The sequence below is a fragment of the Anolis carolinensis genome, chromosome 5, assembly GCF_035594765.1.
Source record: "Anolis carolinensis isolate JA03-04 chromosome 5, rAnoCar3.1.pri, whole genome shotgun sequence".
Lineage (NCBI taxonomy): Eukaryota > Metazoa > Chordata > Lepidosauria > Squamata > Dactyloidae > Anolis > Anolis carolinensis.
The window spans coordinates 17,455,841-17,471,582 of NC_085845.1; the positions used below are offsets into that span (position 1 = coordinate 17,455,841).

A 15,742-nucleotide genomic window follows, 5' to 3' on the forward strand; every position below is an offset into this window, starting at 1 on the left:
TCTTTCTTTCTCTTTTTTTCTTAGTTGTTTTCATTTTCTAATATTACTTTCACCACTTCAGGAAATGGTAAAAGGAATATCATCAAAATTAAAATGAACAAGACAGAGCAGGGTTTGGGGGTAAGCAGAGTATTGTTAATGGTAGAGATGTCATGCACAAAAAAAGGAAAGCTCATTCTGGAAATCTGACTAAGACGTCAATTTCTAGGAAGCTTCAGAAAACTGTTGGATGTCTTCTAGTCAACAAATGGGTAAGTCAAAACATTCAGAATAAAATGTTGTATTGACCCATCTGCAGAGTCCATACAGCATTTAGGCAGACCCAGACTAATGATGCATTAGCAAGCAAAAGATTATGATGTCACCACAAACATCAAAAAAATTATGATCTTCGAAAACATTTAGCCAAAAAGGGAAGGGGACAGGAAAGATTTAAAGGAACAAATGGGCTGTTTTATTTATAAAACATAATAATACAAAAAGTTTACAAGTTTGTAAATGGTGGTTGGTTCTTTTTACAAAAAAATGGTACTTATGTCATCACTTGTCATATTGCTTTCCCCCCATTTATCACTATTTCCCAAGTTACTCCAATCATAATGACACACACCTCTTACAATTGTCTTTGTACTCCTCTCATGTTTTCTTTGCTTAATAGGAAAAAGTCAGGGAAGAGGCTGCAGGGGACAGGAGAGAAACAATTCGATAAAGGCTGCAGCAAATAAGGATACAATCCCTTCCTGGAAAGAGGATTTTGTGGCGCACCATTTCTCCCATAATGCATCCTACTGACCATATATCCACTAGAACAGCAGAGACAGGGAAATGAAGAGAGAAAGGGAGGGGAAGGAAAAGTTAACTAAGACACTTTGGCTCCTAAAGGAGGGGAAAAAGAGCAAGTTGATCAGAGAAAAGCAGTTTTATTGCACCTTGCACTGGATTTTTTAATATAAATATATATATATATATAAATACTCACATACACATAGATGACATAAACAGAAGTAGAACCAAGGCCCATCATACTAGAAACCTTGTTGATCCATGTTTTAAATTATAGACCATTTGTTCAAAAAAGGAATGCCAAAGATAAATGTAATATGAGCCACACACAAAACTCTTAAATGTTTAGAGCTAAACCCTATGCTCACATGGTTTGGATTCCCTTCCTTTTTGGAAGGAATATATTTCCATTCAAAACAAATCAGATACCCAACTTTATAGTGTTTTAGCATCCACTGAAAATGTGTTCGTTATACCAAACATTTGCTCATTTTTTATATATCTAGCTTAGAGCACAGTCCTAAGTATCCATAATTAGCAATAGCCAGCTGAGCCAACACTGACCCAGCTGAATGTGTGCTGAATGCAAACCCTTGCCAAGCTATTCAGGTGTTGGAAATTATGTAGGACTACACTTGCCATGCCCTACAGTTGTGCTGGCATGGTGGCTATATCTCTGCATTAGAAAAAGCTTAGATCTGACACCGTTCAGGCCAAACTTTGGCCCATTCTTTGCTCGGCTTTTCCAATCTTAGCCAGGAGAGCAATTCTGCCATCAGATTGGCCTCACAGAAAAAGGTTTTGATAAGTGGCCCTGCAAATCTTTTAGTTAGGATTCCATTGTTAGTGAAGAATTTGGGATTTTTTTGCAGTAACTTGGGTAGATTTTTTTATTTAGTTTGATTTCTATGTTATGTTCAATTACTGCATTTGTATTTTGATTTTGTTTCTCTGTTTACAAGAGAAAGCACCCAATTCTAAAACAAAGCATGCAAATTTAAGTGTAAAGGGAGGATGGAAACTAAACATCTGAAGTGGGCTACGTAACTTCATAACCAAGTGACTTAAATCCTTGAGATGTTAATGCTACTATCCCATGAGAATTTGTTAGAAAATAATCCAACTCTATGGTCACGTGAATGCACTGCTTTCCACCTTCCATTATACCCACACTTTTCTGGTGTAACTTGTAAGCATATTATCTGAAAGTTAGATCCAGGGGCATGCAATCTATGAAATTTTGCAGTACAGATTGCATGACTGGATTAGCCACTTGGAAGTAAAATTGTAGATTCTCCATTCCTGTGTTGTCAAGATGTTTTTGTCTCCAGCTGAATATGTAGATCCATGGATCTTTCCTACTGAGATAATGCTCTACTTCTGGATGATGACTAAATAGTAATGGTTCACATGACTGAATAAGGCATTGGCCTGATGTGTGCAACCACTACAAAAAATTCCAAAGCTGTCCTCATGTAGCAATAGCTTTGTGTGAAGGAGACTGGCTATATTTCTTCTGTTCTGTGTTATTTCAGCTTTAAAGACTTCCTTTCCATGTAGCATAGTCTTTTAGGAGATACACAAAGCTTTTCTTGCAGATGCACACAAAGATTTCTAAGGTCAAGTTAATAAAATGAAGAGAAACAATCCAAACATGGTATATTTCAATTTGTCCACCTCAAAAATTGTGCACAGCTATTCTTTAATATGTGGGCATAATAGAAAAAAGAAAGCTCCTATCTCACATGTGCCAAATAGATTTACTAATTTAACACATTTGGGATGGTGTCTTCATTAGTTAAAACAATATTTTTATTACATTCAGTTCTGAAATGCCTTACTTAGGAGGTGGTCAGAGTGTGAATCTTACAGACCTGAAATTCCAAAAGGATTTGCCAAATGGTTTCGCATACATAAGCAGCAACCAAATGTCAATGAGTCTGTATCTAACCAACTCTTAGCCCTCAGGAGAAAAGACTACAACAGGAGTGAATACAAATGGGTAATTGGAAGAAAGAGAAAATACAGAAAGCAGTACTTTCTCTCCCATTTGCTTTCCTTGCTTGGATTTTAATGCTTAAAGGGAGCTGATTTTTTAAATATATAAATATGTGAATCTGTGCTGGAATCCTTAATAATAATGACACCAGACTTCAAATGTTGGGAAGCTAAAATGTCACGTACTGTCCATTAGCTCACCTCCATACTCAAAAGATTTCAAATAAGTAACAAAAATGTACTGCACGGCTGGCCAGAAATCCTTTTACTCTTCTCACCTCCTAATATTTTTGCTCTAGGCAATTAGGAGAAGAGAGAAAAGAGACCTCACTGCCACACAAGTCCCAGGTTCCCTGTGAGAAATGTCATTCTTTTTGTTTCTTCTAGGAGAGGAAATTCCATGTCTGGCGTGTTTTGCATGATGGTGGTAAACCCCATGCCACATAATCCTCTTTTCCAAATGATACTATTGAGATAAAAAGGGATATCAGATCACAAACTAGAGCTCTTTGCCATTAAATTATCCTATGAGAAATGAGGCAGCTGTAGATACTCCTGTGCCTTCCATATGCAATCTAGTTGTCTGGCTCGCTCTTCCACTAACTGAAATGGACTGGATTCTATATCAACTGCATAGCAGATGCTAGAAGAGCCAGTTGATGAAATCAGAGTTAGATAAAGTGGGATAACCTTCAATTACCCGATCTGCCAATAAATTAGGAAAGAAATGACTCTGGCGATTGATGGTTTCCATATCAGGGAATGGTAAACACACCAGACATTAATCTGGAATTTAGAGCTATCCAAGGTGTTGAACCCTATCCTCAGGTGGGTTCAGCACCATGGATATTTATATTTGTATTGATCAGTATTCACATCATATTCACCACCTTACCAATGTGGAAGCCATCAATCAACACTGTGTAAGGATGCAGGAATAACAATGCAGTCTGCTATGGAATCTAGAAGTTTAAGTAGTCTTGATTCCAATGTAAAGAAAGTGCAGTTATACCCCTGAAATTAGAAACATGTTGGCTCTCTGAATATTTGCAATTATCCCTCCATATTCATTGAAGTTAGGGACACGGAATTCCTGTGAAAGTTTAAAAATGCTAATAATATAATGGTTATTTTTAAAAGTCTGACAGCACATTTTAAGGAAATTCTAGGTTTGCTGGCATGGCTCTATAGCTAACTTCCACTGGTATCTGACCACAGCATTGGACTGGAGGAAATAGAGATTCCTAGAGAGTTGGTCTCTCAATAAATCTCTAGTTCCCTCAGCTTAACTAGAGGAAACTGACCTAGAGATTCCTAGAGAGAACATTTTAATCAATCTGTGAATAATCAAATTCGCAAGAGTCAAAACTATAAATGTAAAAAGACAACTGTATTTGTCACAATCTTTCAGTTGATCAAACTAGTTTGTTCTCCTTTTCTCCCCCTTTCCACTTTCTTTAAATACAAACAAAACCAAACACCAACCAAGTAATTTCTTTCAATTCAACAAAATGAAAGGGAAATGTTTCATTTGTGGGGAAAGGAGCAGAATGATACTGAGGGCACAGGACAGCAAAGGCATGCCTGACACGTGGAGTAGCTTTGTTTTTAGGGGGGGCAATGGGGCAATCTGGGGTCTGTAGGAGGAAGGTGCAGCAAAATGGTGGTAAAATAGCTACAATCTCTAGAAAGCCAGGTGCCAATAGAAAATGAAAGCATGGAACTGGCCATAAACAGGCAGGATGCACTAGTGAGGAGAGCTTAAATAAAATTATGCCAAAAGAATACTTTTTGTTTGCTTGTTTAAGCAATGTATAAGTTGACCTCATTTTTGAGTAATTTTTCTAGACTTAGAAAAACAAATCCTTCTGTCCTCCTTACTTTCTGCACACATACTGTACTACACTGTACATTTGTCAAAGATCATAAAAGTATGAGTTAAGTAACATTACATTTCCAGGCAAAATGTATAATTTGGTTTCTTCTCCTAGAATAGCTATGAACAGATAAATGTCTGTACTGCTATGAAGAAAAGGGCACTGGATTACTCATTGAAAAATAACTGGTTCTGGTTTTCATATATGTTCAGAGTGTCAATGTGGTCACTAGAGATATCATGTAAATAAAACTATATTCTTAGTTTGTCTGATTCTTCGATGGGGTTTTCTTGGGTACCTATCCCAAGGGAGTCTTCATTCAGTTCAATGGGAGAGACTAGGACATGGAACAATCCCACCCATTGAAGTCTACTCATCCAAGGACTGAACAGACTATGCTCTGGTATCACGAGATGCAGAGCCAACCTTAAGAAATGGGGCTACAAAGTGTAGTACACAGCATGCGAGTGTGAAGAAGAGCAAACCACAGACCACCTATTACAATGCAGTCTGAGCCCTGCCACATGGAGTATAATGCCACATTTTAAAGTTTGTGTTTTTAAATATATTACAACTGTACCCTTGGTCCACTTCTGATATGATAAATACATAAATCCAAGGACTCTTTGGATCATAAGAACAAACTGAAAGAGCACTGGATCAAAGGCAGCATTTAAACGACAGTTTATTTCCTCTAACATTTCTGATTAAGAATGTTTTAAAAGCATTTTCACCTTAGTTATCATCTACAATAAAAAAAACTTTTAACGTAACCTGGTTGTGATTACTAGAATGGCCTTCAGAACAAGCAGGCCATTTTAAATTAAGAAATGTAAGGTGTGCTATAAATGACCCTACATTACTGCCAAATTTTAAATACTGTAACAAAGAAAACCAGGCTAAAATAGTTACCTAATTGCCAGTTCACAAATTGCAATCAAATGTTACTTAAAGAACTGGAAGATGGTAATTGGATTCCACAAATGCAAATAAAAGTCTATGGAAGTGTCTTTGGATATTTAGCACTGAAAATGTATCTTCATCTTAAAATTACTTGGGAAAGGCTACTCAGGCATCATTAATACCAATCCGATACCTTTAGCTCTACTACATTATATGCTTTTATTTTTGTAGACCACTTTTATTTGATTTAATATTGTTCCACAGACTGGGTTTTCTTTTAAAGCTCACAAATAAACAGACAAGATAATCTGAACACCCCCTAATAGGTCAGTTTAATTAGACAGCCACGAATAACTACTGAGCCATGTTCAAGGTTCAGTTTTTGAACACTGAAGTCCTAACTACCCCAGGAGCACAATGTGTGCCCAACCAAATCTTCATATCTTTACAGAAGACATTGTTGGTTGTCCAACAATCAGTACAATTGCTGTCATCTAGTTCAGCAGAGGCAGGGTTTTCAGTCATGGCAACCATAATTTCGAACACTTTTAAATGTATATTTTGAGACATGAAAACTTTGTTGACTTTAAAATACCCTTATAGGTATATTTATTTTCTCAAGTCTTCATGGCCAGTAAACTCTCTCACTCTGTTTATCTATTAGTGACTGATGTGCTTTTGTGAGTTTTATTTTATTTTTAAACTGGTTTAAAACTATTTATACTCTTTTCGTATTCCATTATTAAACTGAAATCTTGTGGCCGTACACCATAATATCAGTGTAAACACTGAAATACTAAAAAAATGTAGTCCAGCACTTTGGGTGTTATAAAAGGCCATCATAAATTTGAGGTTTCAAGCTATGTCCTTGAAGGTAATTTTTCTCAAATCTACTTTGGACCTCAACTGATATTTGTGGAGAGAGGTATTTCTGTGACTTGCTGCCCTCTTCTGAGTTGTATTCTCCATACAGACTTTCTAGAGCTGGCTTCTCATTTACTTTTATAGTTTTATTCAAAGATAAATAAAATCTGGTTTTCTGGCTAATCAGGATTCATATAGTACTTATAGAATATCTCCGCATATAGTGGCAGCACTTAAAAGATACAAATATGTGCAATCAAGCATAGTATGTTATACTAGAGATAAACTGATTTAAGTTGCTTTCACAATTGTAATTTTAGATACAAAGTAATACATCATACTGGCCAGAGGGCTTGACTTTGTAAAATTAACTCTAACTGCACCGGAATAAGCAGCTTAACTGCACTGAAATAAAAAGAAGTCAATGTTTTTGCTTTTAAAAGATGTTCAACTCTAAGGGAACAAATTCCTAACATATAGCATATGTTGAATTTGGAGAGGACAAGTGAGCCAGGCCATTTAACACTGAATTTGAGCTATAATTGCTAGTAATTAATTTGAACAACAATTTTCAAACACTCTGGTAAACATGCTGTCTGGGGACTCTGGGGGAGTAGTTGTCCAAAAGGTTACTTTCCCAAGCTATGCCACTAATTTCCAGAAATCTGACTAAGACAAAGGGCTCTGTAAGATGTTTTTCTCCAATGCTTTGGTGAATAGTAGAAGCTCTGTCTAAATTGTCCCCTTAGACAGATTTCTTTAAGGACATACACAGAGCATCCTGTCCATTTGGTTCATCTCCACGCCTTTTCTTGACTGCATTAATATCACTAAAATTCTGACCAGTAAACGGGGGTATAATTTGTGTGCACAGGATTTTCTACTATCTCAATTAAAAAAAACTGTCTAATTATTTTGCCTAACTTAATATTGATGTCCTTTTCCAGTCTCTTTTGTGCAGGAAATTCCCTCTAAAGGTATCCATGTTTCAATTGTCCACAAAAGCAAATGAAAATGTTGTTTATTCTATACTGGTGAAAACTTCATTGGAAAATATCTGCACAACAAGACAAGAGCCCTTCTTGAACACAACGAACATAAGATCATTCATCTTCCCTATCATTTCGGCCAATTCATGTGTGCGTGTATCCTACCGTTCTCCTTGTAGCCCATTCCCAAGATGACCTCTGGTGCTCTGTAATACCGTGTGACCACATAGGGAGTCATCATGAAGCTAGTGCCTGCAGTTCTGGCCAGTCCAAAATCTAGGATCTTCAACGTACAGTCTGATTTTACCACAATATTACTTGGTTTTAAATCCTGGAGAAGAGGGAAAGGGGTGGGAAAGAAACAGAAACTGTTATCTGCAAGATATGAAAGTGCAGATTTGCTTTAGATTTTCCTAGGGTGAGACTGTAAGTGATGAAAGATCCAAGAGTGAGCAAATTTGGATTAAGTGGGCAAAAGAAGTTGAAGCAGCAAGAGAGACAAGCAGGGCAGTCATACTATTGGAAAAAGAGTGAAACAACAACTTACGCCCAGTCCTACTAGAAAGTCTATAGATCTTATATGTCAGTTTATCACATATTCAATAACAATTTTTTTCAAACTGCCAAACTTTGGGAGAAGGGTTTAATAGCTTTTCTACCTCCTGTGTCAAAATAACTAGCTTTGGGTAATATGCTGCCTAACAGATGGGGGACAGACCAACTATTTGCTGCTTTGCCTTAGGCAATAAGATGAGCTGAGATAAAACTGGAGATCCAAGAGGCAACTCTTGTTGGTATCTATAGGCAAACTAAAACAGAAACTAGAGTCAGACATACTTTAGAGAATAACAGTGAGTTGCATAGAAGAGATGTTCAGCATAATCGGTCTTTCAATTATTTATTTTCTCTAGGGCATGAAACCTTATTTGAGGTGCTATGGCAGAGGAGTTTTAGCTTACCCTGTGAATAATTCCTGCAGAATGAAGATGTTTGATGCCACAAAGCATTTGGTAGAGCAGGTAAGACATCCGTTCATGGTCTAGTTCCATTTGAATTACCTGGCACAAGTTGGCATCCATCAGTTCCATTACTAAATAACTAGATGGAAGAAAAAAACCCACTTAATTACTATTCAAAATGAATGCATGTTGCCAATGTTTTGAAGCATTACTTTACAGGCATTATCCTTAACCTTAACTAATATGCTTCATACCATCATCCCAAAGCACAAGGGGAAATGCAAGAAACAATCTTCAGTTGGTGGGATATCCTACAATGTAAAAACTTATATATAAAACATTGGGTGGGTGGAAATAATTGTCCAACCAAGTATTTATTTTCCTACATGAGAGGGCAAAAACCGGGTTAGTGAAACAAACAGGCAAAAGGCAACAGGGAGTAAATTATCTCAAATTTCATTTAGATCATGTTTTCATTACATGTCAGACCATAGCAAACAATGCTCACTGAAAATACTAGGAATTCTTTGGCTTGTTCCCAAGCGCAAAATTTTTACAGAGTCAAGGGATAACCAAAAAAAAATGAAATTGTAAAACATATTTCATCCCACTTTTTCAAAGAGAGAGGGAGAGAAAGAGAAATTATTTCAGAATGAATTATCTACCCTTCAGGGAGTTCTGCAAAAACATCTCCTTCCTGAGCAAGTCATTAACAAAAAGGTATTACACTCAGTTCTCCGGAGCCATTCAGAATTTCGCATGCTCAGACCTTTCCACAACTCTGTTTCATTCCTGCCTTTTCTCAAGTGTTTCCATTAGGACACATTTTCCATTTCTGCAATTTTAAATTGAGGTGAAAAGTGATTTCTGAAATACCAAAACGCAGGGGACAGACCATCTAGATATTTGCCAGCTTCTCCACTAGGCAATTTCTAAACAGGATCAGTTTGTTCCATCCTATTATTCCTAGATTATAATTTTCACCCCAGAGTGTAATGCCTTCCTCGTTGCCAATTTCTCTTTCCACAAAGAAAAGATTTAGGCTTTACTTACACATCCTGGAACTCCTCCAGAGATTTCTGTGGTGTGAAGACATTTAATAAACTGATAATCTGAAAAGCAGCAAGGGAGGAGAGAACGGTAATAAAACATTAGCGGTTGATCAGATTATGATAGACCACTCTGCAGATAAATCCAGAGGTGTTTATGACTGTTGCTTTCAACTAACCAATCCTGCTACAAGAGTTTAAAGAAACATCCCACAAACATTAACTATAAAGGCATGACTGCAAGTATGTAGCTCAATCTATATATATAAAAGAGTGATGGCATCACGGCAGCGGACAAAACAACAAAAGTAAACACCCCACAACCTCGAAAATTGACAGCACAACCCCTCATCCATGCCTCTAGGTTGATACAACAAAAAGAAAAGAAAAATAAAGTCCTAATTAGAGGGAAAGTAATAATTGTTTTTATCCAATTGCTGCCAGTTAGAAGGCTAAGTTCCACTCACTTGGTCTCCTAGCAACCCACTCAGCCCAGGGGACCCTTTACCTTAACTACCACCAATTCCTCAATACTTTATTTCCCATACCACCATACTTCGCCACAGCAACGCGTGGCTGGGCACAGCTAGTGAATACTATAAAAGCAAAGAAAATTCTGTCTCCAAACCAAGTAATTCCAGAACGGAATTTCCAAGTGGCACTAGGAATACATTAACTATGTTTGGTAAAATGGAAGGTAGTAGAAAAAAACCCATGTCTTATTATAAGTTGATAGACTTAATCAAAGAGGACACAGAAATGAGTTTAGGAGAACTGAGAAGGGTTGTGGATAACAGGATTACTAGAGATCCCCGATTCTAGATTTCCTATATATACGGTAAGTGAACTTGATGGAAGTAGCAACAAAAAAAATCTATACTTTCTGGTAAAGGATTAAGAATTGGAAATGTAGTTGAAGACCATTTGAAACATAGCATCTAGCTTCTACCAACCATAGACTACTGCTTATACTAAAATGTCTAAAACGCAGCACCTGTTACATCATTAGGCAGAGTGTGGCCACTGTCTCAAGTATCAGGAATGTGCAGGGAAAGGGCACAGAGATGAGTGGCTGTACATACATATGACTTGCTAATGGACACTGCTGTACATAAAATATGATTTGTTGTTCAGTACCTTCAGATTTTTACAATACTAATAGAAAGAATATTCCGTACACTTTGGAGTGTGGTAGAGGTTTTTAAACAGAAATCGGAATGCTTTCATTGTGTGTTCCTGCATGGCAGGAAGTTGGACTGGATAGTCTTTGAAATCTTCTCCAATTCTATGAGTCTCTGAAATTTTTGACTAAGAGATGGAAACAGAGTTTTCAATAGCTTGGGAAACACTGAAGAGGGTAAGTCTTCTGCAATGAGAATCTTTACAGTTTGGGATTTTCTGCACACACACACCCTAGCATTTTGAGGGTAGAAAGAATGTTTTCTACACAGAAAACATGATTTCATGAGTAGAAAATAACATTCCTGTACCAAAATTGGGGGGTTTCTTGGTCCAAAGTCCCAAACTGCAAATAGTCCTTGAAAACTGCACTGTTCCTGATAATTCTGTTTTTATCTGTTAATCAAACATTTCATAGATTCGAAGATACAGGAAAGTAAGTTTTATAAGAGTTTTAGTCATTCCTTTGCCTTGTAACCATTTTTCATAAAAGGATGTTTTGTCCGCAAAAAGAATTTGTGGGCCATTTTAGGGCCAGGAAAGTGTTTTAAGAGGAAGTGAGCAGGAAATTTGTGTTGAATAAAAACAAATAATCAAAATTACACAGGAAGCAAAATGGGGTAAATATGCCTACGTGCTCCTTAGATGGTTTTTGGAAGCATTCAGGGGCAAAATAATGTATTTTATTTTACTTGTGTTCAGTTATATTGGGATATCTCTGGGGGGGGGGGGGAGAAAGACGACCCCTAATCCCTGACAGTTGCCACTCTTTCTCTAAGGTTCAATGAGGGATATGTATGACCCACAGACATCAGATAGTTGCCAATTCCTGCCCTAATGTCCTGGTATGTGCTAGAAAAGAGCTCCACACTCCATGGCTATGTGAAGAGATTGCAAAAAGAAAAAAAATCAAACAGTGGGATCAAAGATTCCTGTAAAAAGTGAAGGCCAGGTTCACCATCCAACTGTTCTACTCCACATGAGTAAATTCTGACCTTGGCCTTAATCCTGAACCTATTCACATAAGCATAAACATTATCCAAAATTAGCATATACCAGCTAAGTAGTAGGCTTGATCGATCCACGAAAAATTTGATTCTAAACTCGTTGCAAAAGTAGAGGGGGGCAACGTTTCGTTTTTGAAGGTATTTCCGAATTTTGCCCCCAAAAAATTTCGAAATTAACGAAAATTCGTTATTTTCTAAATTAATTCGTTAATGGCGGACGCGCATGCGCAATTCCCAAAAACAGCACAGAGGGAGAGGACTTTACAGGACTCTCCCACCCTCATTTTTTTAGTGATCTTCTTCAAACTTGGTACAGTGGTAGAACACATTTAACACTGATAGCTCACCAAAATTTGGAACGTTTCCCTTATCCTCTGATTTTTGGCGAATTTTCATAGCTTTTATAATAAACCATTTTTTAATAATTGCAGAAATCTGTTCCTGGTTTGAAAGTCTTATTTCCTGTTAAATTGGGTTGTCTTTACTGTGAAAGTCATTGTTCTACTTCAGAAACTTTGTTTTTGTGGCTGAAACTTTGTTAAATTGGTGTGTGTGTGATATATACTGTGTATATATATATATAGTCCCTGCATATGTGTGTGTGTGTTTGTGTGTGTGTGTGTATAGGTAAAGGTAAAGGTATCCCTTGACGTTAAGTTCAGTCATGTCTGACTCTGGGGGTTGGTGCTCATCTCCATTTCTAAGCCCAAGAGCCAGTGTTGTCCATAGACACCTCCAAGGTCATGTGGCCGGCATGACTACATGGAGTGCCATTACCTTCCCGCCAGAGCGGTACCTATTGATCTACTCACATTGGCATGTTTTCAAGCTGCTAGGTTGGCAGAAGCTGGAGCTAACAGCGGGCACTCACTCTGCTCCCGGGATTTGAACCTGGGACCTTTCGGTCTGCAAGTTCAGCAGCTCAGTGCTTTAACACACTTCGCCATCGGGGCTCATGTATATATAATATACATACACATACACACAATGTGGAGAATATGTGGAAAGGTAGATAGATAGATAAGTTGGGAGCCACAGCGAAGGCACCTTCCTGGGAGCAAGGTCTAATAATAATAATAATAATAATAATAATAATAATAAAAAATCCCTTACAATATCCAAGATGGGTACCATTATTGGCAGAGAAAGCCAAGCTGTAGGAGTTGAAATCCAATCATTTATCCTCCCTATAGAATCAATTTTATATGCATTTTTAGCTACAGAAAAGCTAAAATCAGGACAGTAAAAGAACCACACCCAGAAAATGGGAATTCCAGACAGGAAACAATCAGGGCCAGCTAATACCTCCCAACAAAGGATTCCCCCAGGTAGGAAGCAGCCAGGCTTTGAAGCTGCAAGGCTATTCAATGCTAATCAAGGTGACCAATTGCAACATTCACACTTGCCTCCCACAGACAAGAGTTCTTTCTCCCACCCTGGACCTTCCACAGATATATAAACCCCACTTGCCTAGCTTCGCACAGACGTCAAAACCTCACCGCCGGGCCCCTCTCTGTCTCTCTCGGTCTCTCCATTCCCGGCTCCATCCGCCGCCTTCCCGCCTCACAGAGAGACACCAGGCCTGAGCTGAGGCGAGGCGGCGGCGGCCATTTCCCCCCTCCGTCTTCCTCCTCCTCCTCGGCCTCCTTCCCCCTCGCCCCCTCCCATTGGCTGAGCCCGTGACGCCCCTTTTGCTGAGGGGCAAAAGGAAAGGGCCTGAATGGTGGGAGTTTGGGTGATTTGCAAAAGCTGTTTTTTCCTAACGAAAAAAACGACGACATAACGAAAAACGGCCTCTCGCGATTCGAAACCGCAATATCCAGACGTGTGGACAATCAAGGTCGTATATTGCTTCAAAACAAACGAAAATAACGAATTAATAACGGGTAACGGGGAAATCGAATTATTTGAGCAAGCCTACTAAGTAGCTGTGGACTGGAAAATCAGAACACAATTGATCTATTGTTGCACAAAAGGAGAGAAGCTGAATCAGTTTTCTACTCTTCCATTAAAAGGACTTTTATGGGATAAATAGGTGAACATCTCCATAGCGACAGCAATATCAAATATGCTGATCCCCAGCTCAGTTGTTCCTCTAGGCAGCAAACAGAGAAGGCAGCTATGCTTTTGCCCTTTCCTTGACGCATACTTTTCAGAAAAGAATATTGTAGCCCAGGATCATATTCATACCTCCTAAAGCCATGCAATCTCTGCAGAGCTAGCCGTGGAAGAAATTATATTTCCATGCGTGACACGTAAAGAATTCAGCTTTCAAAATAAGGTAGTTATTAAGATGTCACAAAAGCATAATACAGTTTTGTTCAATGGTGTCAAACATTCATGTTTCTTAATCCAGTTACCAACAAAAAACTTACGTTTTTGTGATTCACACATTTCATGAGGACTAGTTCTCGGTAAGCTCGCTTAGCGTGTGTCTGGTTTTGAAACGGCCTGCTGAGCTTCTTGATGGCCACATTCCTGTCGAGAACAGCATCATATGCAGCACTAGGAAGTGAAAAGAACAGAAGTATTACATTGGGTTCACTCCCATCCAAAGTTTATTGTTATACTGAATTTCACGAATAGCACATTCTCCTTCCAGGAACTTGCAGATTTATTAGACAAAATGTGAAAGGAATCCACCATGCTGGAAAAATATATACATTTGTCCAAATGCTATTTAAAATGAAGTCAATAGCAGAACTGAATTAGCATACTAGTTAAACTTGAGCATTCAGACACAAACCTTATATAGTAATGTAAAAATTGACCTCATATATCAGTCGAGTTCAACTTTTTGTGTAAAAATTATGGGTTTTGATATGACTCATAGATAAGTCAAGGATTACTCTGTGTAGAAAGGGAAAACTCCAATGCTGCTCCAGGGGACTAATATAGGACTGACATTGACCCATGGGTTTTGACTAACATTTCTAGACTTATGAATAAGTGAATTATGTACAATAGTATATAAGATATCCTGAGACTAGCCACCATAATCCTAAATACAGTCTCACTTATCCAAGCTAAACAGGCCGGCAGAAGCTTGGATAAGCGAATACCTTGGATAATAAAGAGGGATTAAGGAAAAGCCTATTAAACATCAAATTAGGTTATGATTTTACAAATTAAGCACCAAAACATCATGTTATACAACAAATTTGACAGAAAAAGTAGTTCAATACGCAGTTGTGTTATGCTGTAATTACTGTATTTATGAATTTAGCACCAAAATATCATGATATATTGAAAACATTGACTACAAAAATGACTTGGATAATCCAGAGGCCTGGATAAGCGAGGCTTGGATAAGCGAGACTCTACTGTAGCTGCAATACCAGTTTCACAATGTAGTATTGACATTCATCTTGACAGATGGCAATCTACCACAACTGCACACGACTGGTGTACATTGAACCACACAAAATTTTAACTTCAAACACAAATCAGTGAGCCCTTCACAGTTCTGGGATATCTGCGGATATTTTTTTTTCCAGGACCTCCCACAGATGCTTCGTCCTATTATATATACACAATGGTGCAATACATTGATGTCTCATATAAAATAGAAACATCAAGGTTTGCTTTTTGGATTATTTGTTGATCATTTTCAAGCTGTGGAAGGTTGAACCATTGGATGCAGAATTCGTAGATAAGAGCACTGGCTGTACCACAATTTCATTTTGACTGCCATGGTTCATCTACCATATAAAATCCTGGAGATTGTAGTTTATGAAGAGGTCTTTAAAATTCTCATCCAGAGAAGTCTAGTGCCCCAACCAATGTGATGTTCCCAGGATTTCATAGGATGTACTCATGCAGTTAAAGTGGACCCATAGCGCTATAATTGTGTGGTGTGAAAGGACTACTAGATATAACACTGGTCAATGGGAAATAGGCTAGAGTAGTGTCATACACTACATCTTTCTACAAAAATGCCATATGTTTGTGTATTAACCAATGTCAAACTACTGATTATGGCCCATCCATGGTTGATTTTGTTTTAACAAATAGCTTAAGTGGGTAGGTCTGTAGCCAAATGGGGACTGTGAAAAGGGAGGCTTTAACCTTTTGGCCCATACCAAAATATCATCCCCACCTCCATGCTTGCTTTTTGCAATATAAACATATTTC

The 15,742-nt window shown here is 38.0% G+C and overlaps 1 protein-coding gene across 7 annotated transcripts in view; it reads right to left on the reverse strand.

The window, feature by feature from the left end:
• The window catches only part of mapk10 (mitogen-activated protein kinase 10), a 236,720-nt gene that overhangs the window by 59,828 nt on the left and 161,150 nt on the right, over positions 1-15,742 (reverse strand). For 5 of the 7 annotated variants that reach the window (XM_062981826.1, XM_062981825.1, XM_062981828.1 and 2 more), the window contains exons 5-9: positions 13,984-14,113; positions 9,427-9,485; positions 8,374-8,512; positions 7,580-7,745; positions 732-803 (exon numbers count right to left, since the gene is read on the reverse strand). In XM_062981826.1, coding sequence (XP_062837896.1) covers positions 732-803; positions 7,580-7,745; positions 8,374-8,512; positions 9,427-9,485; positions 13,984-14,113 — 566 coding nt within the window. Of the gene's footprint in view, positions 1-431; positions 678-731; positions 804-7,579; positions 7,746-8,373; positions 8,513-9,426; positions 9,486-13,983; positions 14,114-15,742 lie in introns of those variants that run through there. The other 2 variants (XM_062981830.1, XM_008111016.2) reach the window with 2 other exon arrangements.